A 25,620-nucleotide genomic window follows, 5' to 3' on the forward strand; every position below is an offset into this window, starting at 1 on the left:
AAGCATATTAGCATTGTAACTGTAAGAAGACTGATGTTATTATGTAGCCCTAACCACCAATGTTCTTACGGTCTCTCGGGGCTTAGCATGGTTGTGTTGTGAAATTACCAATATTCTGATAGAGGGCCACCAGATCCCACAAAACCATTGTCCCCCAGAGACATTTGGTGGTCGGGCTAGTGGCTCACAACAGTCACTGCTCCCTCACTGCTCCCTCAATTGTTTCAACACAGCAGTTCACCCAGGAGAAATGCTCTTCCTATGGCGGGGCTGCTGTACTTTATCACTGCTGTTTAATAAAACAACAGTGTTGGCTCAGGACTCCGGTTGGGACTGAAAAGTAGGGCAACGTTCATGCACTTTGACGGATTATGTCATCCAGCACAGCCTCCCGGTCAACCTTTCACCTACTTTCTCTCACACTGACAGGCTTCATTTGTGTTGATGGAAGCAACACTCGCCGGGAAGAGGAGCAGTCGGCAAAATATTAACGTCATACAGGTATCGTCTGAGAGCAGAAAACACTCTCGTTTGTGCAGAAAACTTTAAAGGAGGAGTTGAGAACGAAGGATGACCAGTTGGCTCCTCTGTTGGCTTTAAAACGGAAACAAGGATGGAAGTTAAACTGGAACCGAGGGGCGCGTTTAGCTAGCTAGCAAAAGTTAGCTGACAACAGTTAGCTCCTTCAGAGGCTAAACATGGATTTAGCTGCTTCACGGTTGTCATTGTCAAAGGACGTGAACTACACGAACCAATAAGACGGGCAGCTAGTTTGTCGCCAGAGGCTTGCTTGTGTTTAATGTATGTATGTTGTATGCTTATTAAACTCAGATCCACCTCTGGTAATGACGTGACAGTTGCAATAGCTGTTGGTAAGTTAGTTTAAGGAAACCCGATTCAGTTTTAACAGTTTTAAAGAAACTGCAGTTAGCGGGACTTGGTATCCAAACAAGTCCCGCAAACAAACGCCACACGCATTCATCAAGTCAGACAAGGTGTTGTTTTGAAACGGCTGCCCAAAAACCTTGTCCTTAGAGGAACATAATCAGATGGTCACACTGAAAACATCAGATTAACAGCCGTATGTTGGTGATTCGTGAGAGCTGCATTGGTTTTCTTTCACTGGACTAATCAACCAGCCACGTGAGGATAATGTATTAATCGTTTTGATAGAAATGCCAAACATTTGACAGCTCCAGGTTCTCAGACTTTTCCTTCCGCTGCTTTCATTGTCTTAACATTGCAGTAAGTTGAATATATTTGGATTTTGGACTGTTTAATGTCACTTGGGGCTGAGGAAATTGCTCAGGAAATTGCAATGGGAAATTTTTACTTCTTTTGTAGACCAAATGATCAATCAATTAATCAAGAAAATAATCAACTGATTAATCAGCTATGAAATCAGCTATGAAGCTATGAAATAATAATTGCAGCCCTAGTTAAATAATTTGCGGCCTCTAATGTGTCTGGCACAGGGGAACAGCTCAAGAAAATTGCACTCAGGTGCAGGATTTTGGACCATGGCACACTTGTATTGTGCGTCTTAAAATAATGCTGCTGTTTTGCACTGCAGCGTCGCCATCGTACTGTCAGCAGGCCAGGCTCAGAAAATCCCTCTGCTTGGCACAGCAACCAGCCGCAATTCCCAAAGCTCCTTGAAAAAAGATCACTCATTTTGAACTGTATCTGATGAGCTTGGCGTTGATCAGAAACAAGTGTAGCGCCACGATTGTGCTTTTTAAATGAGGTTTAGAAGTAGATACGAATTAATATATGATATATATAGGCCAGAAAGAATGTTGGTGATGCTCTTTAATACATCAGTGCGTTAATTTACCTTCCTCACATTGGCTCTTGCTATGCAGTTGTGATCTAAGTAAATGTAGCTTTGTAGGAGACTCTTAATGTTGAAAACTTGATAAATTTGGTGTATTATCCACCCCTAGTTTCTATTAGATTCTCTGTCATCCCAGTTTTTTCATTACACTGCTTCTCTTTGCCTACAGAGTTGGAGGCCCTTCCTGATCAAGAGACATAGCTGTCTGCAGGGAACCATTCAGAAATGTGGATGAGTACATTTTCACGTTTCGTCCTGCCTGCCCTGCAGAGGAGCACCTCTGCCATGGCCTGCCAGGCGCTCAGGGCTTGTCGTAGACCAGGACAAGCTGCAGGTCCACCACCCTCTTGTCTGACATCAGTGCAGCTTCGTGGACATCATTCGCTGGGGTCAGCTTCCCTCCCTTTGGCTCGCCACTCAGTGAGGCACGTCCGGGCTCTGGACGAGGAGAGGCTGATGGAGGTGGAGTGGGAGGATGGAGGCCACAGTCTGTACCCGTTCATCTGGCTGAGAGACAACTGCCAGTGTCCACTGTGTACTCTGGAGTCAGCTCAGGCTCGGAAACTGCTGATGGCCGATCTCGATATCCACACAGGAGTCAATGTTGTGGAGGTCACCGATGACAACAAGGTAGGCTGCTGCAATTATCTGACCTATTCACACACTCAGTGTGAATGTTCTATATTAAGAGAAAAATATGAATGTTGGAGTTATTACTTGCCTGAATATGTAAATGTCCAATAAATTCAGAGAACATCCTGTTCGACATTAATTTCCTTTAAGCACTGTGGTTGTGCTTCTGCACAATTTTACAATTCGACTGGATGGGACATTTTGGGTGCCTTAAGTTTCATTTTCAGTGACAGCTGATCTGATCTAAAACCCCTACATCACATTACACTATTTCTCTACCTATCGATCATTGCTTTTATAAGATGAACATGATATGCTACTGCATGACACTAGTCTTCCCCACAATTTTTGATATCACTCTGCATTTTTTGTTCATCATGTATTCAGTGTTTCCTCTAGGATTTTTTTTTCAGCAGCGGGGGCAGGCTGTCTGGGGGGCTGGGGCGGCATAAACAAATTGACTGCAGATTTTATTTTTGCAACCTATTTATTGAATGGCTAGATGAAAATTGCTTTTTAAAGGCTGAATGTGTGTGTGCGTGTGTGTGTGTGCGCCTGCGCTGTGTCTGTAAACCCCGCTCCTCCCCCTCCTGCTCAGTGCATACACACTGAAGCCACCACACATCATGTAGTTGACCAATCAAGTGCAGCTTGAACGGGAAAAATAGTCGAGAAAAAAAAAACAAAAAAAAAACCCCAAAGCGGCTCCTGCTCTGGCTCCGATCGTTCATGTCAAAGAGCGGCTCTAAGAGCCGTTTTGTTCACGACCGACACATCACTACTGACTAGCATCATCTTCATCAGCTGTCTTTCTCTTCTTAGAGAAATATTTGAACAAGGTCATCTGAAAATGCAGTCAGCTGTTCAGGCGTGTCAGACTCATTCCACAAAGGGCCGTGTGGCTGCAGGTTTTTCCTCAACCAATCAAGAGCATGCAGTCTGACCAATCAGCTGTCTGAAGACTGAGATCATCTAATGAATTGAGTCAAGTCTGGTGTGCTGCTGCTTGGTTGGAAAGAAAACCTTCAGCCACTCGGCCCTTTGTGGAATGAGTTTGATACCTGTGAGTTACATCATGGCGTGTAGCGACACTGAGTTGGCACCGGGCCCAATTAACTTAAGCTACTGATATGATATGTTACATAACGTTAGCTGGCCATCATTATTTTGTGAATGTCTATTTAAGTTGTAAAATCTATTATCAGTTATCTTAAGCTAATAAATCTACCTTTTCTCCGGTAAGTCGCTGCCCTATTTTCCAAGACGACACTCCTCTGACTCTCTGACCTGGTGCCTGGGTGCTTGACGTGATGTCACTTTCAAGGCTGCACTCTTGCAAGTAATTAACGTCGGACTCTGCTGTGAGGTGGAGACATGCGGCCGTGTGTATTTGCGACAATAAAAAAAGAAAAAAAAGAAATTTGAAGGAGCGGCGGCTAGGATTTAGGAACGAATGTAGAGGAAACACTGTGTATTGCAGTTAAACAACACAAATCTTACTGTACTTTGGTATCATGAAACATTTTAGGTTGGTATGAGTGGCATTGCACTTTATGAGGGCAGCTGCCTGCTTATAAACTGTTAACTAAGATGATCTGATTTTGGCAGAAGTGCACGTTCAGCCTGACCTCTAAGTCCTCCAAAAGAACCGCCTTTTGTGAGCTGCGTCATTCACTGGATTCGGCCCCTGGAGTGGGACACAGATATAAACAGATTGCTTTGACGTGACAGTGTTGCCAAGCTACTGTGTGCCATTTGTTTTTGTTGATAAAAATCAAATGCAATACATTTCCTGTATTTTTTTTGTTTCATGTACCAAGATTTACTGAGTGGCCTATTATAGTGAACGCGTGTTGAATACCACAACAATGGTTCCACACTTGCTGCTGCCTCTGGCTATGGAAAAGATTAGATGACGCATTGGCCAAAAGCTCCCACAAGTATTAAAAAGGCACATGGTAAACATAGGACATCCTCATTTGAAAAGAAAACAAACATTTCTTTCTCAGTTTTATGAACCAAAAGAGCAGCTTCAAAGCTTTCAGGAAGGTTACGCTTTGAAGCAGATAAGTATTCTTTTTAGAAACAAGTGAAATATTATGAGCATCAAAATCATCTATGGTTTAACCACATCACTGCCAATCAACAAAGAAGACTGTCACCTACTGTTAACTTGAAAGAGAGGCAGTATACTGTCTACTGATGGTTTATCGTAGCAAAATATTGAGAGGTGGAAACATGGAGAAAGTGGCCCGTTGGGATCGCTAACCTTTCTGTCTCTCCACAGGTGTCCATCGTGTGGCCTGACCAGCACACCAGCGTGTTTGACACAGAGTGGCTGAAGAAACGCTGCTTCTCTCCTGCTGCCAGACAAGCAATGCAAGAAGAGCTTTTCCTCAACAGTGAGTCTCGCTTTTAACGTTTTAAAGCGTAAGTCTGTGTTGTGGAATTTCATGTTATGAACATGGTATCGGGGACTGCCTCCTCCTGCAGTTTGTAGGTACAGCTGCTGTAAGTGCCATACAGGAATTTGTCCTGTAGAAATACACTCAGTTGCCACTTTATTAGCTTAAACTAATGCAGTCTAATACAACAAGCCTGCAATAAATCCTACTTTCATAAACGGTTCAGTTCTGTTTTTGTTGAAAACGCTGTAGAGAGATGTTGATTCATGTTGCAGGATGTGTAGCTGTTATATTGCATTGCATTATACTGCCATTATTTTTGTACACATCATTTGTATCAATGAGGGCAGCCTAATAACAGAAACACCCCTCTATGAAATGCAGTACAGTTCAACAGCATCATAAACGAAAGCTTCCAGAATGATTATACAGTTTAATCTATACCTCTCTGAAACTAAAGATGAACATTATTACCTTTGTGATGGGAGGATTTATTGCAGGACTGTTGTAGCAGACTTAGTTTTAGCTAAGTGTACCTAATAAAGTGGCCACTGAGTGTATGTTTAATATACATCAGGGGCTTTTTATAGAGAACTTTCAGTTCAAGTTGTGACGTACCTCCCAAATGTGTTTACTATGTGTATGCACATATCAGTTCAGCGGTATAGCACTGATATGAAAAAAAAAATACACATATTTCACACAAGCTGCTGACTGCACTGATCTGACACTAATGATTGCTTTCTAATTGATTACCCTTTGGTTGATTTAATGGTCAAAGAGACAGTTTCATGAATTACAGCTTTTTAAAGCAGAGCCTGAGAACTGCAGTTTGTCTGCTTGCCAGACAGCAAGTGTTACCCCAACAACCCTGATGGAGTTTATCATGGATAACAGTTTCCACACCGTGAGCACGTGCCATCGCGAATATTTCACTTTGAATACACACCTTTGTCGTCAACATTAAAAGTATATCCTTGTAACTCCCCCCAAAATCCCTTTGTTAAATCCAGGCAGCCCATTCAATGACAGACTTCATCCATCGTCTATACCCGACCATCCCTTTTCGGGGTTGCGGGGGAGCTGGAGCCTATCAACGGGCGAGAGGCGGGGTACACCCTGAACTGGTCGCCAGCCAATCGCAGGGCAACATATATAGACAAACAATCATTCACGCTCACACTCACACTCACACCCACACCCACACCTAAGGGCAATTTAGCGTCACCAATTAACCTAATGAACTTCCTCCTCTGTGGGAGGAAGCCGGAGTGCCCGCAGAGAACATGCAAACTTCATACAGAAAGGCCCCGCCTGACCCGGGATCAAACCGGCGACCTTCTTGCTGTGAGGCACGCGCACTACCTGCTGCGCCACTGTGTCGTTCAATGACAGACTTCTCAGACTTGAAAATGAAATGGTCAATGTAATCAATTTTGACTTTTATCAAAAGCATCAATGTAGTAACATGCTCGGTGTAACTGATTGCAAAATACAAGATGATCTCATTTTCATATTTTCCTTTCACTGTAACCACACTGGAAAGTGAGTAATAAAAAGCCAGAAAATGAAAGAGCAAGAGTTTCAGTGATACAGTTGTTGTTATGAAAGAGTATGTCATGGTCAGCTGAAACTCATTTCACCCTGACTTTAGAGTAAAATAACAAACAGAATAATTTGTGATTTTGTTCTGGATTGTCTGTGTCATTTTAGATGTTTTAGACATCGTTTCCATCATTACGTCTTTTGTTCTATTGTTACCTCCGTTGAGGTGGTTAGCCTTTCGGTCCGCTTTGTTGGTTTGTCTGTCAGCAGGGTTACGGGAAAAACTACTGACCCCATTTTCATGAAAGTTGGTGGACGGGTGTAGCATTGACCAAGGAAGAACTCTGCTCTGAGCCATGGGACAAATACATGAATTATTTTTTACTTTGACTAACATTGCAAGGGAGGGCATTTGGCCTCAGTGGAATAAGTGCCATAGATCCTAAAATCCAGTACATGGCTGTAAGAGTCAGTAGTGACAAAACATTTATTGTAGAAATACAATGAAGGCATATCACATTCCACATTGACAGGTACCAGTAATCCTGTGGTGTAGCCGACACACACTGATGCTCAAACTTCATACAGAAAGCACTCGTAATGGAGCAGTCAGTGTTTTCATGGGAGAACGAGTAGGATTATAACATCGCCACCATTGTAACAACGCTTTTTTCTCAAACTAAGGTCTGGCTTTGGAAACGTAATGTCTGGTTTTCGCAAATACATGTTAAGGATGTGAAATATTTCCAGTTTAGAAGAACATAATGAATGCACAGCTGAGCTGAGATCCTGAGGCTTCAGCTAAGCACAACCGTGTTCTAGTTTCTAGTTTTGGAAGTATGTCCACGCATACTGCATAGTGGACTATTAGCCATGGTCGACGTCTGCACTGTCCTTTTCTAGGTGTTAGCTATAAAAACACTGCCATATTCTAATATATTTTGCAGATAACGCTAATCCTTTTTTGGAATGAAGAACATCAAAAATTGTCTTAATTAGGTGTTAACACTTAATATTTTAAAATTCACTTTAATAGGTTAACACTTGGCATGTGTCAGCAGCAGGAGCTGAGTAGTTGTTCATTGTCATTATGTAATTAAGCAGCAGCTCCCTGTGTGTGTGTGTGTGTGTGTGTGTGTGTGTGTGTGTGTGTGTGTGTGTGTGTGTGTGTGTGTGTGTGTGTGTGTGTGTAGTTGTTGAAATAAAAATTAATGGACTTTCTCTGCTAACTTTCCTGAGCATAAAAAGATGCCCCTGATTTAAACTCTTCTTTCCACACATTTTTTTTTCTCAGTAACATAACAGCATTGTCGAGGAAGGAGGTTTTCCTAAAGACTGGGAAGAGAAGTCATTTTACAGTACATTTACAATGGCCCAATACACTTTACAGTCTGCCAGACAGCAGAGGAGAAAGTCTAGCTGTGGAACAAGGTAGCGGCGTTTCAGTGGAGCGGGGGATGGACTGAAGTTGGTTTGTGTACACACACGAGGTCCTGAAGGACCCACAGGGCTGAGCGGCTCCTGCTCTGTTCCGGACTGATTAAGGTCATGTGTGTGTTGCAGACCTCCTTTATTCACGTTGAGGTGTAAATAGATCCCCCTCATAGCAATTTAGAGTCATTTTGTAGTGTATATCCTTTTCAGCCATTCTCAGCACAGAGCCAGGAGCGCTCCTGGAAGACACGGCTAAGCTCATACACCAAAAGACAATTCAGGATGACGTGCGCTCACACACACACACACACACAAACACACACACTCTGGGTTTAATTATTTCCTCATGAACGCCAGTCTGAAATTCCTTGCACCGAAAAATTCTGGGAAGGCCCTTATTCTCGAAAGATGGATGATGAGCAGCGCTCGCCTCTGAGGATTTTGCTCACATTCTCACTCATTACCTCTCCGTGACGTCAGCTCGCTGAAGCGTGGTCCACGGTTTGAATTCCTGTTTCCTTTTTCGTGCAGCGCACCTAGATTTTACAGGCCCAAGTGTGCCTGTTAAAGTGATCAAAACAGTGAGAGTTTAGCACACTGGGGACACAGTGAGGTCAATATGAAAATTGGAGCTGTGGGGATATTATTCAGCCTGTGCTACACCTCCTGCTTTTATGTCTTCAGTAATGTTTTTTTCTTCTGCTTATGCCGTTTCTATGGAGTTGTGCAACTGAGACCGCAGTATGTAGTTCAGCTATTACTGGAGGAGACATAGAACTAGTACTATTCAAGGGCACTTTTTATGTTTATTATACAGTCCAGAATATAGAAATCAACTAGAACGTGCTGAATTCACGCTTCTGAATAGTTTCCGATGGAGCAGGCGAATGATCAGGTCAGCTTTAGGATCCTGTTGATTCGTGAGCAAGAAACCATTTTCCATCATTCTCAGACAGTGAATTTTACTTTTTAGAGACTCTCCATGTATCATAACTGTTCTGTCAGTCCTCCAGGTCGGGCTTCATTTTCAAATGTCTTCTGTAGCATATTGGATGCACATGTGGATTGTTAGCATCTCAAGTTTATTGTCCTTGTATGAAACTGATCTGAGGCACAGTTCGTCTGCACGTGAATCGGCGTGAGGCTGAAAGGCTGACGTCTGTATAAATGTGAGCCTCAGACCCCCTTCTGCCTCTGCCATATGGAAAACTTATTTAGAGCGAGGGTCGAGAAAAGATCTGCATGTTCTTACCAAACACAAGCTCACTGTTGTCAGCATTTCCTTCCTCTGGAACGGACAAATCCCTGAGCCTGTAGGTGTGTGTAACCAGGCATTTAAACTCAAAATGCCTGGTGTCCAAGGCTGGAGAGTTCTTCTTACTAAATCTCTGATATCCCAGTATGTAGTTAGTTTTTTTATGGCCAGCTTTTTGAATTTTACCACTTTTGTCGCAATTTCTTGCAAATTTGGTTTCTATTTCCTTGGACAAACTTTTTTTGTGTTTGGCATCTTTTGTCAAAACTACTATGTGCTGTTGGATTTATGTCTTTTTAATCAAATGCCTTTGACTCTGTTACCATGAACAGAAGTATTACATCTCATTCATAGACGTATTCAGGATCATTGGAATTCACACGTGCCGTTTTTTTGCCGGCATGCGCACTTTGAACCTTTCAACATCTCATGGAGGAGAGTGATGATGTTGAATCGCTCTCGGGAACACCGAAAGCTTATGTCACTCACAGCCTTATCTGCAGTGACTCTTCCTTTCACCGATAAATCTGTCAGTGATTTACTGAAACGCCAGATGCTTTTAATATTTGAACCATGTCATCGTTTCAGGACTCCCATTTTGCACTTGTCATGTTTATTTAGTCGAGGTGGGAATCATGACTAATTTCATGTCACTGGTATTTAAAAGATGGATGTGAAACAGGTTAAATGGATTTGTTAGAAATGTAAAAATATGCCCAAGCACATAGCCAAAACCTTTTCCAACAGCTCACATAGGTAGTTTGTAAAAGGAGTCTGGCTTCTCTCCGAGATGCATAGAAGACCGTTCTCTCATTCACTAAGCTTCAGACTTCAAAAAGCATGCTGACATGTCATTTTTATTTGCTTTGATCACAGAGAATAAGTGCATCAAGTTGTACTAATAGAAGTACCACAGCCTGGCCATCTTTGGCCAGTCACATTTCTTTCTAGTCCATTTATTATCATTAGCTTTCGTTCCCCTTGTTCCTTCAGTTGATTGCTAATTTTATTTTTTAGCAGCAGGACAAAAGCAGTTGACATACTTAAAGTTTATCCTAAAGAGTGGGACTTACCACCTATAATAGATACAGTTAAATAGAACAGTTTGAGCTGCGTGGTTCTGATTTCTGATAATAATAATGATGGTGGCTTGGTCTTAAAGTTTGTTTTATTCTCTTATCCTGTGTTACACATTGTTAAAATTGGGGTTTCTTTTTCTTAATTTAGTCTCTGATCACTACTGATGCTGTCGACCAAACCATCAGTGAAAAGTTGAAATAAACTAGAAAGATTATCTTTTATTCCAGAAAGTTCATTTTTGACCTTGGATGTAGGAGTTTAACCATCCATGGGACATGACAGTATAGTAGTGCAATAGATTGGACCATAACACAGTAGAAAGTATAATAATGTACTCAAAGAGATGTAAAGTATGATTAAGAGTTCAACACCACACCCAAAATGTCCCAAATGTTTGATTCCTGTTTTTCAGCTAAGGTTGCAATAAATGGCCACTTTTATTGTCCTGCAAATACAGACATTTCTAAATAATAGCTTTTCAATAAATGAACAAACACAGTCGTAAAATATGCTCCAAATATTTGAAAGCTTAGGAAACATTGAAAGGAGTTTGCTGGACACATTTTGTGAAATGTATCGTTTTTCCCACGAGTGTGATTGAAAACAATGATGACATTAAAGGTGCAGTGAGATTCTCTCACTGTAACAGCTGTCCCCGTTTTGTCCATCCCCTGGCCTGCCAAAAAAACGTCCCTGGTTACCAGTGGCAGCCAATAATGCGAAAAATTTTCAACCTTAAGCTGTAGATTGTCTGACAAAATATCCCTGACACCTCACAATGTCTTTACCTCAACTGTCTGGTCGTAATCAGCCTTTTTGCAGCTGTATAAAAATCTCTGTGAAGCTGTCAGAAGTCTGACAAAGGCCATACATGCCCTAAATACATGGTGGAAAATATTCCCCCAGCAGTGTGTACTTTATCCAGCCCATACTCCAAAAAAACAGAATGAAATCATTTGCAAACGAACTGTGTTTACTGACAGCAGTTTTACAAAGTGTTCCTGAGCTCATGGAGTAATCCCCTTCACACAATCATGTGTTCACAAAGTGGTGAACCTCACTCCATCCTCGCTTGTGAATGACTGAGCCTTTCCAGGATGCCCCTTTCAATCAACCTGTTTACCTGTGGAATGATCCAAACAGGCATTCCACATCTTTCTCAGTCTTTAGTTGCTCCTGTCCCAACTTGATTGAAACGTGTTGCTGCATCAAAATTCAGAATAAGCAGATATTTACAGAAATCAATGTAGCAGATCAACTTTTTTGTAATCTGGGTTGTAGAGTACCGTGGTGCATGTTAATGCGTTAAGATACCAGTACAGACAGGTGATGTTTAGCAGGCTCAATAAGTATAATAATTCTATCTTGTCTGCCAAAAAACATCATTAATCAGTTAAAGTTGATTCAGAACTGGGTGCTCATTAGAACCAGAGGAAGATACCTACATAAATATATTAAAGTTATAGTGGTAAAGGTTGTCTTTGCAGTTCTCTTGGCAGTAGTTTGCTGTGTAGCTTGTGGCATTGTGGCTTTTTGCTCTCATTTCCAGCTCTGAATACTTACAGCGTACGTCAGTTCGTGTTCCATTTGGATTGGACAGTTATCATAAACTTCCTGACCAACTGGACTGAGGTTCTTCTAAACGGACTCAGCTGGGTTTGGACTTTTGTCCATTAAGTCTACTGACTGATTCTATAATTCAGCCAAGTAGCAGCTGATTTGTCATTTCCCTGTCTGGCTGGTGTTTCCCCTTTGCCATCTGGTCTGAATTTAGCCTTCTATGTCATCGCTCGCCAGTTGACAGACAGGCTCCTGGAAACATAGCTGCGGAGGTCCATCCGTGGAAAAACGTGTTTTTTCAAACCCGACCATCACTTCACAGCCGCTTACAGCTTCAGTAGAAGTGACTTCTCAAACACGTGCTAACGTACACGTGTATATGCTGTGTTATCGACTTGAAAGGAATTTGAGGAATCTAATCTGGAAACTGTGACTTCAGTGTTTTCATTTGTCAAAATGAGCTCTTATCATTGTTCAGTGTGCTATAATGGACAGCTGAGGGTTTTAGCAACTCAGATTTGTTAAAAGTACTGGTGGCCAGCCAAATCTTTTTACATTTCGAACGTCTCAAGAGAAGCTTGGCTTCCTTTCAACAAATTTCACTATTTTTCACCCACACACAGTTTATTTTTCAGTGTATTCCTGTAATTCCTTCACGGATCAACTGTGTTTGGGTTAAATCCCTTTTCTTTGTCATCTCTTTTGAAATTTCAACACCTTTACATCAGACTGCATGGAAAGCTGGTGACTATAATGATTGGATTTTTCATTTCTCTGGCAAGCCAGACCTCCTGCTTGGCACTTTAAATAATACTGAAAGCACCGAATATAAGTTGGCAAGAAGGACATAATTTGACAAACTACTGCAAGAAATTTGGGAACCCGAACTTGCTGATGGAGAAAGAGTTGAGTTTGGATTAGTGTGTGAGGGCCTGCAGCTCTCCAGTGAGAAAACACTGCTCACTCTGTCTCTTTCAAACTGGGAAAGCAGAGGTTGGCTGCTCTGTCTTCCAGGCATGTTTCATAGATAAAGGTGTGTTTGTTGAATTAGTGGAAGGTGGAGTGAGTTTCTTGCAGCCCCATTAATATGCAGACACACATTACGCACACTGTGAAAACACAAACATACATGCTAACTGTTGAGTGGAATATAACTGAGAACAGAGTTTTTATTTTTCAAATGTCTGGACTCATGGGTGTGGTTTGCCTGGGTGTAGACCTTTGAACCCGCCCACTCCACCGAGGTGTCTGATTCGTCTGGCATCATGACATGAAACTGCAGTTTCTTGTTTGAAAAGGCAACGATCCAATGAGTGCCACAGGGGTGCGAACCATGAGCCAATCAGGCCGCTATAGACACGACAGATGCTGCCATCGAGCCTGTCCTAAATCGATGTAAAGAGCCAATTGTTTTTTTTGTTTTTTTAACACTCTTAAAACCCTGGCAAAACCATGTTTTAGCATGGCTACACATCAGTGTCGACTTAAAGGACCACTGTATAGGATGTAGTGGCATCTAGTGGTGAGATTGCAGATTGCAACTAACTGAAAATCTCTTGCCTCAGCCCTCCCTTCCCAAGAGCAGAGCCTGCAGTGGCTACAAAACTAGCAAGAACACATAAGGTGCTCTGTAGAGTCAGAGTGTGGTTTGTCTTTTCTGAGCTACTGTACAAACATGGCAGTGCAATATGGTGGACTCTGTGGAAGAGGACCTGCGCCCTCTATAGATATAAAGAGCTCATTCTGAGGGAGCGAAAATGCAGCAGTTCTTACTTTCAGGTGATTTCACACTAATGGAAACAAAGTTGGGAGTATTATATTCCATTTCTGCCATATTCTGCAAATATATCCACCTAAATTTTAACGCACTGGTCCTTTTAAAATGGCATTAGATTCGGGTGGATACGGTGGTCTCCAGGGAATGAATCCCCTTCTCCCTCAGAAATCGGTTAGAGTGGAGGCAATGTCACACTGAAGAAGGAAACTGAGTATAATGAGCTGAAAGTTCTGTCTGAAATCAGGCAACAGTCTGGTAAGAATAGGACTATTCTTACACCTCTAAAAATGTAAAACCTTCATACGGACTGCAAAGACTGCATTTACATTTTCCTCTTTCCACGTTAACCTTTGCCACTTTGTATATTTACTTCCAGACATTGTCTCCAAGAGGAAACGAAAGTCTTCAAATAAGTATTTGTGGCAAATGTGTTACATTTCTCCATATAGGTGTAAATAACAAATTAACCAAATATGATGCTCCTCCTCATTAAATAAATAAGTTGCTTTATGTTGTCATGTGAGTTTAATGATAACTAATGAAGGCACATGTTGGCGGTGGTGGTATTGTAATGGGTGCTACGTCTTCTCAAGACACTACTCATTAATCATTTATCAGATTTTGTACTTGCAGCTGTTTACAAGATGAGTTGGGGGTGAAAACATGGTTTAAATTCAGGGTGTCTGTATTGTCTTACACATGTATTAACAGAGATGGAACAGTGTTAATGATTTATTGCTTACTGTGATTAATGAGATAGTCAGTCAAATGATTCTTCATTGGAGGAGGAAGTAATCAGAACTTTTACCTCAGTAAAAGTCACAGGACTAAATAAAAAAAAAACAGTTACTCATAATGCAGAACAATGATGTTCTTAGTGTTAAACTGTTGTGTAATTATTGGATTATTATTACCGATTCATTCCTATGTTAGTAGTGTTTTATTCATAGATTGTATAAAACATGGAGATGTCATGATGCCACCTGTAGGTTCCTGAAAAGCCATTGTGGAGCTCAGTGACAGTGGCTCCGGACATCGCCACCTTGTTAGCGCCTGACTGCACAAAACTCTCAGTCAATCCAAAAATGAACCAAGAGGTGAAGCTTGGGTGGAGCTGAGGTGGGCCAAATGAAGCCGGTTGTTGAAACATCTCGGTTAGCTGTCACCAGCTGGAGTCTATGGGGATTGACTCGCTTTTGGAGCCAGACTTAAGTGGCCATTTGAGGAACTGCAGTTTTTGGCACTTTCAAGTTGCCTCTTGGTTTCAATGCTATAGTTGATCGAGGTGCTATTTTCCATATTTATCTCTTCTATGGCCTCTGATGGTTAGTTCAGTCTGTGAAAATGCATCATATTTTGTAAGATCATCAAATGTTTGGTAAATGAAATCTAAATTTTTAATGTGACTCATAGCTGCAGCTGTCATGTCACACCAAGGACTAAAAAGTACAATATTTCCCTCTGAATTGGAGAAGAAATAGGAAATACAACAGGAAACACTGAGGAAGAGCACATGCCTCAAATTACTTGAGTAAATGTGAGTGGTTACATTCCACCACAGGCTTTATTGATACTGACGTTTCAGTAAAATCAGATAAATTAGATATTTGGGAATCAAATTACAGATGAAATAATGCAGTCTCATTCTGTTTTATCTCAGTGAAATTTCTGAAATGTGCTGTACAGCAGCTTGAATCAAATGTATAAAGCTTAATCTTCGTAAAAAAGTTGTTTGTGCCCATCTGGTTTTGAGCCCTCCGCTGTGCATTGCACAGACGGCCCATTGAAGTGAGCTGATCTGAGCTCTGTGATAAAACTTAACCAAGTCAAAACAAAAGCTCTCCGGATAACTGCAGTGATTCAAACTGAGCTTTGAAGGCGCTTGCAGCTGCAGAGGAGAGCGACGCTGCCCTCTGAGCTTAAACAGAGCACAGTGAGGGAGAGCCAAACTGCCATGAGCTGCCTGACAGCCACAGGAGCCACGGCTTCAGGTTTCCTCATCTGGAAAAGCCACTGTAGCAGACCACGACCGAGGGGCAAACAGGAGAGGGGATTAAGCACATATACTATCTTGTCAGAGTGTCAGTGGTGTTCTTTCAAACACATGCCAGCACAGTCCCCCCTGTGACAACTGCACTGATTTTACACAAATGAACAAATTAAATTAAAGCCGCAGTTGCTGATTTTGTTTGGCTACTTAACAGCAGCTGTAAACACAACATTAACATATCATCATCTTAGCAAACAGTTCTTATTTTCACATTCAGTGGTTACATTATAAGTCATTTGGATTAGTTTTTCTGGCCACCATGTGAATGTAGGTCTAATATTCACTCTCCTTTAGCTCTGTTTTTGGTCTCCATCAACTCCAAAATATCTGGCTATTTATGTGCTACATGCAGGTAGTATACACTGGATTCATCCTTTCCAAACTTTTCTCAGGAAGCACTGTAAAAGAATACATCTCTTAGTATTTCATTCAGTTACAGACGTTGAAGAACAATATTGTTATATTGGCTGTTTTAAACGTATAGCAACAAATGCACTAGCTTATGGCTAACGTATATGGGAAATCCCATTAGGATGCTAGCAGTTGCATATATGATTAAAATGCACATTTCGAACAAACTTGTTTTCATTAACAAAGGATTTCAATACTAGTATTCTTAATATTCAATGTCAAAATGACTGTATGAGTCTATACTCATAGGCAAACGTGTTTTCTGGCCAACTAAAGTCAAAAGAGACAAAAGAAGTGACCGTTTACTTCCCCATGTATCATCGAAACTACGGCAAGACTAATAGAACAAAATAAACATGACATTAGTAGTCACTCCCTTTCCCCAGATGAACATCAGAACATCACAGGAAGGATATTAAAATAACATGACAAACAGGCGCGTACAATCAGAATCAGAAACCTGACGACAACTAGACCATAAATCACAAAAGACCACACAGCTGTAGTCTAACAAGCAAATACCTGCAAGCCTGCAGTACATTGTATTCAGTAAACGTTTCATTGTTGCTGCAGTGGAGGAGAAAATTTCCTCCTGAAGTAAGGTGGAGTAAAAGTACAGGGAATACTCAAGTGAAGCACAAGTACTTCAAAACTACTGCAGTAGAGTTCTTAAATAAATGTACTTTCCCACAGTTGGAGCTCTGTCTTTTCTGCTCTAGATTAGCTAGATTTGCTATCTGCAGCAGTTCAGGTGACCAGGCCCTCATTCGTTCTTTACTCTGCGACCAGTGTGAGCTGACAAGACCCTAAAACAAGAACTTCCTTGTGATCCTTCACATCTAAGATTTGTGATTAACCTTTCCAGTTAAAAACAAGCACATGCAAGCAGCTCATTACATGATGAGAAGGCAGATAGTCATGCGCAGTTTTCATCTTTTGTTCGACCCGGCCGCCTCAGCGTGAACTCACTCAACAGCAGCGAGCGTGCTAAGTGTTCACAATGAGATGCGAGCTGAACTGCAGCCAGGGCTGCACAGCTGATGTACACGCACAGTGCGACCAGCGCTGGAGCCTCTTTGTCATAGGTGACACCCCAAACCGCGGTACTGAAGCACCGCCGTGCCTCTACAAGACATCCAGGTACAGTTTCACAAGAGTAATTGTAACACTCAGGCTTGACCTTTGCCCCAGTTCCTCATTCCCTGCCTTTGTTTCCCTCCGCCCTCTTGACAAGTTTTAACAAGCGGGGGGTTCCCGACCCTTTGAACTGTGCGGCCGGAGGCTGATTATTTGTGACAACAACCTGGAGGGAGGTCCACGAGTCATGATGACCACTGTGTTTCTGACTGATGTTGCGTCTCCGTGAGCTCTGGGCCTCACTGCCTGTCTCACTGGAATTCCTGGTCACCACTTGAAGTCTGTCTGTTGCAACTGCAAACCTTTATTGCCTTCAGAGTGAACACCACATTGTCTTTTCATGTTTTCGACACTTTAGAGGACGATAAATTATGCAAGAAGTTCAGCACGCTCGCCCCGCTGTGTGTCCATGGCCTGCAGGCTTTGGCTGCGTAATCTGTTTGTGATGCAGCCATTTGGAAAGTTGTTTTGAAGTTGGTGGGTACTGAAAAGAGACGCGAGGAGGAGCCATGAACATCAGACAGGTACACAATCTCCTCAGCTAAACCCTCCTCCGCCTCCTCCCACAAATGTACTTAGCAGCTGTTTCTGTGGAAGTCACTGGAGAGCAGTTGTATGGAAAAAGCTGTGGAGCCAGCTGGGTGGAGAGCTGTGGGAGGATTTTTTCCACTTCTGTCTGTCTGACAGAGACGGGCTCATTTTTCTCAGCGAGCTATTCTTCTTGAAGCGTGCAGGCTATTGCATGCAGAGGCAGCGTTTTCAAATGGAGACCAATTAATGAAGTTGTAATATTGGTCTACTTCTCATAAAGTTTTTTCAAAGTTTAGTTATTTTTAAGTCTGAAAATTTTCAACTAGACGTTGATGATGTGTGTAGTTTGACAGAAAGCGTGTGCTCATACTGGACTTGTTTTTGACTTGGTTTTCTTTGCCTGTAGCACACCAGACAACATTTTCAACACATTATTCGACTTTCTTGATACCACCTTGGAAAAACAAAAAAAGTGCCTTAAAAGTAGAGATGTGTGTTGATGGAAAATATAAATGAATGGGTGGGCGATATTGTCGATTTTTACTGTGACAATATTGTATCACAATATTAAAAAATAAAAGGGATAACCACTCAAAACATGATTCTACCTGCTTTCGCTCTATTAGCAATGTAAGGGAAAACATCTTCTGAAAGAAAAAAATATTTAAAAAGCAGATGTGTTTATTGGCTCCAGATGGGAATGAAAATGAATTGATGAGTGATTATAGGCCTGCATGTGTTTTGGGAGGAGTAACCTGCCCCATTATGTAGGTTAATTATTAAATGTAATGCGATTCATTGGCAGAGTTAGGGGGGTAGGATTAGGCGTCTCAACAGCATTTACTTGGCAGAAAACCCTAAGTGTATGATATAAGAACAACATTCAGTATACCATGGGGCATGTCTATAGAGTAGATTTACATACAGCAGCAGACACACATAACGACACGGCACGCTACAAAGGAGTCTTTCATGCTCAAAGCATGCTGTGCTGCAGTAGGAAGTGAGGAGATAATGTTAGCTCTGGCTATCTGAGACTAAAAAAGCAACCTGAAAAACAAGCGAAGCCTCTTCTCAGTGTTAAATACGCCAACATTTCTCCAGCTCGTGGTCTACGGTAGATGTTATTGGCAGCATTAGCTGCAGAACATGCTAACGGCATATTCAACAGGCTAACCAGCAAAATAAAGAGTAAAGCAACACAAAAATTGCAAATCAAAATAAAGGCCCTCAAAGCAGTGTGTGGTTAAATGAGTAGCACACAGTCTAAGAGTTCTGTTGATTCATGCAGCCAACAACAGAGAAACTGCCGTGCGATGCTTGTCGTATATACTGCTTCTTATCAGAGTCTGCATTTATACTGAGGAAAATAGTAGTTACTGGATGTAACTCCAGTTCTGTGAGCACAATTACAATTAATCACTTGGCAGACGCTTTTATACACACACTGTTGGTGCAGCATCAGGGGCAGTTTTGGGGTTCAGTATGTTGCCCAAGGATGCTTCGGCATGTGGACTCCCGAGGCCAGGGATCGAACCACCGACCTCCTGATAGGTGGATGACTGCTGGATGACTTGCCCTTACAAGTACATGCATAGCCCTTTACCTTCAGCCACAATAAATCACGTTATTTTTCCTATGCTAAAACATTTGTCACGATAATGATGGCATTACAAAATCCATATCGAAACTGATATACTGCCCACCCCTGGTGGGCTCTATAGGTCATTTCTGCTGCACACCTGGATGGTTCTAGTCCATTTTTATTGGTTGAACCGTACAATGGGATAATGTCGACACAGATGTCTTCCTTGAAAACATAAAGTATCTTTGTGAATGCAAGCTTCCACCAGTGAATTCTGACAGTGTCCATCTGTGGCTTTTATTCATGCATATGCAAAAACCTGCCAGTGAACCAGTTGTTGAGATTTGTTAATGTGACATGCAGAGACATGCAGAATCTCACACAGGTTTGTTACAGACAATATAGAGGGAGCTGGGTGGGGACGAAGAAAAGGCCGCAACATCTGATAAAGTTGCTATGATACAGGCCAGTTCTGTCCTTGTTGTACAGCGTTTGTTTGTTTAACAGAGCAGCTACAGGAAAGGACAAAGACTCACGGTCGGGTGGAAAAGCTTCATGTTGGTGCATTGCAGACATGGCTTATGTCCTGTCAGACAAACAAAAACCAAAAGAAACTCCTGCATGTATGTATGTAAGTCTCCCTGAGATGAGATGAAATAACATTTCTTCCATGTCCTCTTTCTACTTCAGAGCGTTCTTATTGGGGCTCCAAGCTGCACATTCCCACAGCTGACTACCATGAAGTCCTCCATGACGATAAGGCCGCGCTGGCCTGGCTCCTGGCCCTGCGTCGTGTTGGCATCGTCAACCTGAAGGGGGCTCCAGCAGAGCAAGGCCAAGTGTCCAGGCTCGCTGAGAGGATTGGCTATCTCCGGCTGACATTCTACGGGTAAGACTCTGTGACGTTCATCCAGTTCGCTCCAGTCGTTCTCAGCCAAACCACTGTTTAATAATCGGACTCCCCACTAAATCATGAACTGCTGAATTTTTCCGCTGATCATATTTTAGCTGGAGCACTGCCCAGGGAGCGTTATTAGTGAAGATTAAATACAAAAGACCTTATTTACATCCCTTTTCCAGGGAATCGGAAAAACGCGGGCAGATATTTTGATGAAAGAAGTTCTCAGATTCTCACTTTACAAAATTAATGTTGAGGAAAATGTGTCCACTAGTCAATTATCTGTAGCTTTGATTCATTTTGGTTCCATGGAAACGCTTAGAGAGTGTCTGTTAGCCCTTCATCACTTTGACGTATTGCAGTGCTGATTATTTGAGGACAGAGACGAGCAAAACAACCTTAAAGCATTCCAGCTTTTTTAAGCCAGAGGAATTACCTGGTGCACTCAGTCAGAACAGAGGTTTGGAGCGTAAAGCTTTTCCACTGCCAGTGGATGAGCTCATACTGCTGCAAGTGAAGAGACTGCAGACTAAAGCTGAAGGCCCGCCATCAGAGAAACTCGACTGTTTTACGAGTCGGGCATCCAAACGAGGCATGCAAACAGAACATGGAAGATAACTTTACCTCATTAGTGCTCAACTCCTGCTGCATCTCAATGAAGTATCTACTTCAGAGTCTCCAGTCTGTGCATTCCTGTGAAGCTGCCCAGTCTGCCCTCAGGGATCCCTGCAAAGTTCATCTCATCTCTGCCTTTTCTCCACTCAGCCTAATTGTTGCTGCTTATCTTCTAAAGCAACGTTAAATAATTAACGTGGAGTTTATTAATGGATGTTATCTTTGTCCTCAGGCACACATGGCAGGTCCAGGACAAATACATGGCAAACAATGTAGCCTACACATCAGGAAGGCTGAGTCTCCACACAGACTACCCTGCATTACACTTTGCACCTGGAGTGAGTAGAATCTGATTTGTATGGTCTATTTAGAGGATTAAACTGGACTAAACAGACATGGTTTCACTTACGAATTTATGTGCTGCTTTTATAAGTTCGTCCCAACTGCTGCCATTTGCCTTATGTGTCGTCAGAGCTGCAAAAGGAGCATTGTGTGGCATGTGTGCGTTGTTGGCTTTTGTAGGTGCAGTTTCTGCACTGCATCAACCAGGCCGTGGAAGGAGGGGAGAGCATGGTGGTGGACGGCTTCTACATGGCCGAGCAGCTGCAGAGAGAAGACCCGGAGGCCTTCCGGACGCTCACCTCGTTGCTTATCGACTTCACCGACACGGGGACCGACTACTGCGACTTCATGCTGCAGTCCAAGAAATGCATCATCGAGTGAGTGGAGGCATCACCTGTTTGTTCTTTATTCCCACACACACACACACACACACACACACACACACACACACACACACACACACTCACGCACATTTACTATCTGTGTGTGAAGCAGAGACTCTGCAAAAATTAAAATGAGTAGCATTTCAGAGAAGAGATGCGGTGGTCCTTCTCACCAGTGAGAGTTTGTGTGATTTGAAATGAGACACTGCCATCTGCTGTTCAGATTTATTATGACCAGATATACAGCGTGGCCTCGTGTGGAAAGCCCTCACTGAAGAATGAGAGCCACACAATAATATTCATCGTGCTGGAATGAGATATTTATTAATCAATGTGTGTGATAAATAACAGTTATTTCAAATTCTGTCCAGGTAGAAGCACTGAAACCATTGATTACGCTCATAACTGATGAATCCATTGATCTATGTGAAGATCATGATTGATGTTAGTTTGACTTTGAACTTCCTCCTTCTCTCTGAGCAGCGCTGACGCCGAGGGTCGAGTCTTGAGAATAAACTACAACAACGCCACCAGAGATTCGGTGCTGGACCTCCCCTTGCATCAGGTCCAGCCCTTCTACAGAGCCCTGAAAGCCTTTGTGGATATCATGTACCGACCAGAGAACGTGGTCACCTACAGAATGGAGCCAGGTCAGTGTGCGCCTCTCGAAACTCTGCTCGTATGAAGGGTAAGAAAAGGAATCTGCAAAGCCCCCTAATCACAGGAGGCTTATATGTGCCCGAACCTCTGATCCAGTGGATGAAAGATGAAAAGAAGATAGAAGGAAAGACACGGTGAAAGATTCGCACACAGAACGTGAACATGCACATTGATGTGCGACATGTTTGTCATCGTCAAGGTCACGATGACAGAATGAATGTTCCTCTGTCACCGTAGACTAAATCAAATCACCCAAGTCTCCTCTAACCGTTTCCAAATACTCGCTAAGAGTCCGCAGCATCCTGTGACAAAGATAGAGTGATGGTATCGTACGAGACACCGAGGACATCAAAGTGCAGCAGGATGGCGTGGTTAGTATGGAGACGGCGTTTCGACAGCAGCAGGGTTCAAGCCTCGGTGTGAGAAAGCATCCATCCTGATGACGTGTCCTTGAGGCGGTTCAAAGGGTTCAGTATGCTACAAACAAGCCTGTTAGCATGTGCTGTCCAACCACGTCTTAAGGTTTAAACCTGCCACGCCTGAGCAAGGGCAGGGACATGATGACATGACCAATAGCTAAACCCTACGTGAACAGTAGCTGTCCAATCATTGTTCAGCAATCATTCAATCAATCATTGACAGAATTCACACATGTTGAAGTGGTGAGCATGAGGCTGTCGTGAGAGAGATGCATGGACGTTTAAACAGTGTGAGAAACATACTAAACAGTGTGTTTATCTGCTTCAAAGGATGACCCCGATGTTAGCATGTCTGGCTAACTAGCTTACAGTGGTAACCAACTGTTAAAGCCCATTTGTAGCACAGTGACTGTGTCGGAGCTGGTCCTTAATGCTAAGATCTCACAGTGTTGCTATCATTAGCAGCTCTGTTCTGCTCTTCATTGGATTTTAGTTTACACCCCAGCAGCTGCAGCCATCGTTACCTCGGACAGCTTTGATTCTGTGTCTTCATCCAGTAAAATTAGTCTTATCTCAGAATTTTGCAAACCCACCAGGGTTTGGAACTGAACATGTTCAACGCCTGCTCGGAGAACCCCAAACTGTTCTACTCCCCCCTGCAGAATTCACTGTACCGTCATTTTCATCTGCTGTTTCAAGTCACGCATGCATGCGTCAAAAACGGTGGGTCTGGACCTGCAAGGGAAGAAACCAGATGAAATATACCTCAGACCTTCCTTTCTGATCTGTGTTCGTTGTTGTATTTCAGGAGACGTGGTGACCTTTGATAACTGGCGTCTGCTGCACGGGCGGAGGAGCTACATCAGCAGGCCAGACAGGTTGCGACACCTGGAGGGGGCCTACCTGGACTGGGATGAAGTCATGTCTCGCCTCCGGATACTCCGCAGCTCGGTCCACGGGAACGTCTGAGCTTTACAGCCGTAGCAGAGTCTGATTATTGTTGCTGGGCGGCTCTAAACGATGAGGTGATCTTAAAAACAGTCACAGAGGGCAAAGTGCAACTGAAATATGTGACAACACGTCGAGACCTAATTCTCTGAAGTAGCCAAGCATCAAATCATGAAGGAAAGACAGAACCGATCCTTTTGATTGGTTAAACATGTGCAAAGTTTAAGTGATGACAGCAATGCCTCAATGCAAAGATGAAGAAAACACGTACCTTTTAAAGGTGCCAAATTATTTTTCTATGCCTAAACTGAAGAGGTGTTATACACCGAGTACTCCATGTTTTGTAATAGTTTTATAAGCTTTCTAAGCTGGTTTATTTTTCCTGCTTCTCTGATTAATATTTGGCTCGAGACGTCCTCTGAAATCTGCTTATAATCCACCACATTCACTGCCCGTCATTCTGCTCGATGACGATAAATCAGTCTGAAATTACAGCATCACAGCGCGTCTGTTCCTGCGTGTAGGGAGTGATTTCAGACTCTGCCCTGAAGCTAATGTTGCTGTAACTCTGTTTTCGCTTCCCTCTTACTGTCTGCTACAGTATCTTCTACCTCTACCTTTAAATCCGGTGCCTGCACACAGGAGTGGATGTCTTGGACTTTCCTTTCAGTCTGTTGAGTTGCAGTCTGAGCTCAAAGTCGCCTTAAGTCGCAGTTTATCTTCTGTACGAGAAGTGGCAGCATGAGGCAACTGTAATTAATCTGAACTGACCCTTCAGATTTAGTTGTAGACGTGTTCGTGTGGTTGAGATACAGTGTTCTGTAGCTGTCCAATGGAAACCATGTATTTTTAAAGAAAAACGTAAAGGTTGAATATTGTAATTAGAAAATAATTTTGCCTCGTAAAGGTCCAGTGTGAAGGATTTAGCAGCATCTAGTGGCGAGGTTGCAGACAAGTGAATACCCGTCACCTGTTGGGGGCTGTTAAAAATGTGAAAGGCGCTCTCAAGAATCAGCGTTTGGTTTGTCTGTTCTGTGCTACTGTAGAAACATGGACTCCATGGAAGAGGACCTGCTACCTCTGTAGATGTAAGAGCTAATGTACGAGCTAATTAAGATAACGAAAATGATTCTCATTTTCTGGTTTTCACGCACTGATGAAAACATACTTATGAACACCCCCTGTACCCCCCCCCCCCCCCCACAGGCCTCACACTGGACCTTTAAGCTAAATCAACCACGTAAAGCTCATTGGATTATCTGAGAGGTGTATCGTCACATAAGAAAACCGGCTCGGTTATCTTGGCGACATTTTAGAGACACTTGGTTTTTGAGGCACAGCGGCGAAACGCTTTCTCTCGCACCTGCAGGAGTCTGAATGTGATCAGGGAGGAAAGACGTTATTTCATGGTGGAAAACTCACACTGTCCTGTTTGAGGTTTATTCTTTAGCTGCTGGAGATTTGATGTTGAGTCCTGCTCATGGTTTCAAGTCTTTTCCTGCAGCTAAAGAGCCCCCAGACTCTCCTCTACAACCCCCCCCCCACTTTATTTTTAATGTGTTTCTCAGCAAGCTAAAGACAATATGGACGTACTTCCATAGTAAAAACCAGTCTGATCAGGCTTTCATAGAAGTGCTTTGGTCGACATTTTGCACAATTAATAATGTGCCGTTATTTTTATTTTTTTTCCTTTTTCCTTTCCTGCAGTCCTAAAGGTTCAGTGTGTAGGATTTAGTGGCATCTAGTGGTGAGGACCCCTCCCGTCACCCTTCCCTATGGAGGCTGTTAAAAACACGAAAGGCGCTCTTTAGAGCCAGTGTTTGGTTTGTCCTTTCAGGGCTACAGTAGAAACATGGCTGACTCTGGGAAGGAGGACCCGCTCCCTGTAGATGTAATGAGCTCATTGTGAGGTAACAGAAGCACATTAAATCCTCCACACTGGACCTTTCAGTATGAACTCAGAGCATTAAGTGAACTTTTAATCTTAATCAGATTTGTTTCACTGAAGTCACAATTTGCTATAATAAATCTTGAAAGTTCTTCACTGCGTCTTCCACTCATTTACAAACTTTTCATTTACATTTTCTCTTCAGAAAATGACAAAACATGAACTGC

At 42.6% G+C, this 25,620-nt stretch overlaps 1 protein-coding gene across 1 annotated transcript; it reads left to right on the top strand.

Annotated features, from left to right (window-relative positions):
* The first annotated feature begins 234 nt into the window (after positions 1 to 234).
* bbox1 (butyrobetaine (gamma), 2-oxoglutarate dioxygenase (gamma-butyrobetaine hydroxylase) 1) lies at positions 235 to 25,548 on the top strand. Its single transcript, XM_070959389.1, has 9 exons — positions 235 to 501; positions 2,007 to 2,467; positions 4,758 to 4,872; positions 19,931 to 20,129; positions 20,986 to 21,091; positions 21,276 to 21,472; positions 21,962 to 22,128; positions 23,366 to 24,406; positions 25,221 to 25,548. The coding sequence occupies exons 2-8, from the start codon at positions 2,063 to 2,065 to the stop codon at positions 23,524 to 23,526; spliced, it is 1,350 nt and encodes a 449-aa protein (XP_070815490.1). The 5' UTR covers positions 235 to 501; positions 2,007 to 2,062; the 3' UTR covers positions 23,527 to 24,406; positions 25,221 to 25,548.
* The last annotated feature ends 72 nt before the right edge of the window (positions 25,549 to 25,620 follow it).

This window comes from Chaetodon trifascialis, chromosome 1 (genome assembly GCF_039877785.1).
Source record: "Chaetodon trifascialis isolate fChaTrf1 chromosome 1, fChaTrf1.hap1, whole genome shotgun sequence".
Classification (NCBI taxonomy): domain Eukaryota; kingdom Metazoa; phylum Chordata; class Actinopteri; order Chaetodontiformes; family Chaetodontidae; genus Chaetodon; species Chaetodon trifascialis.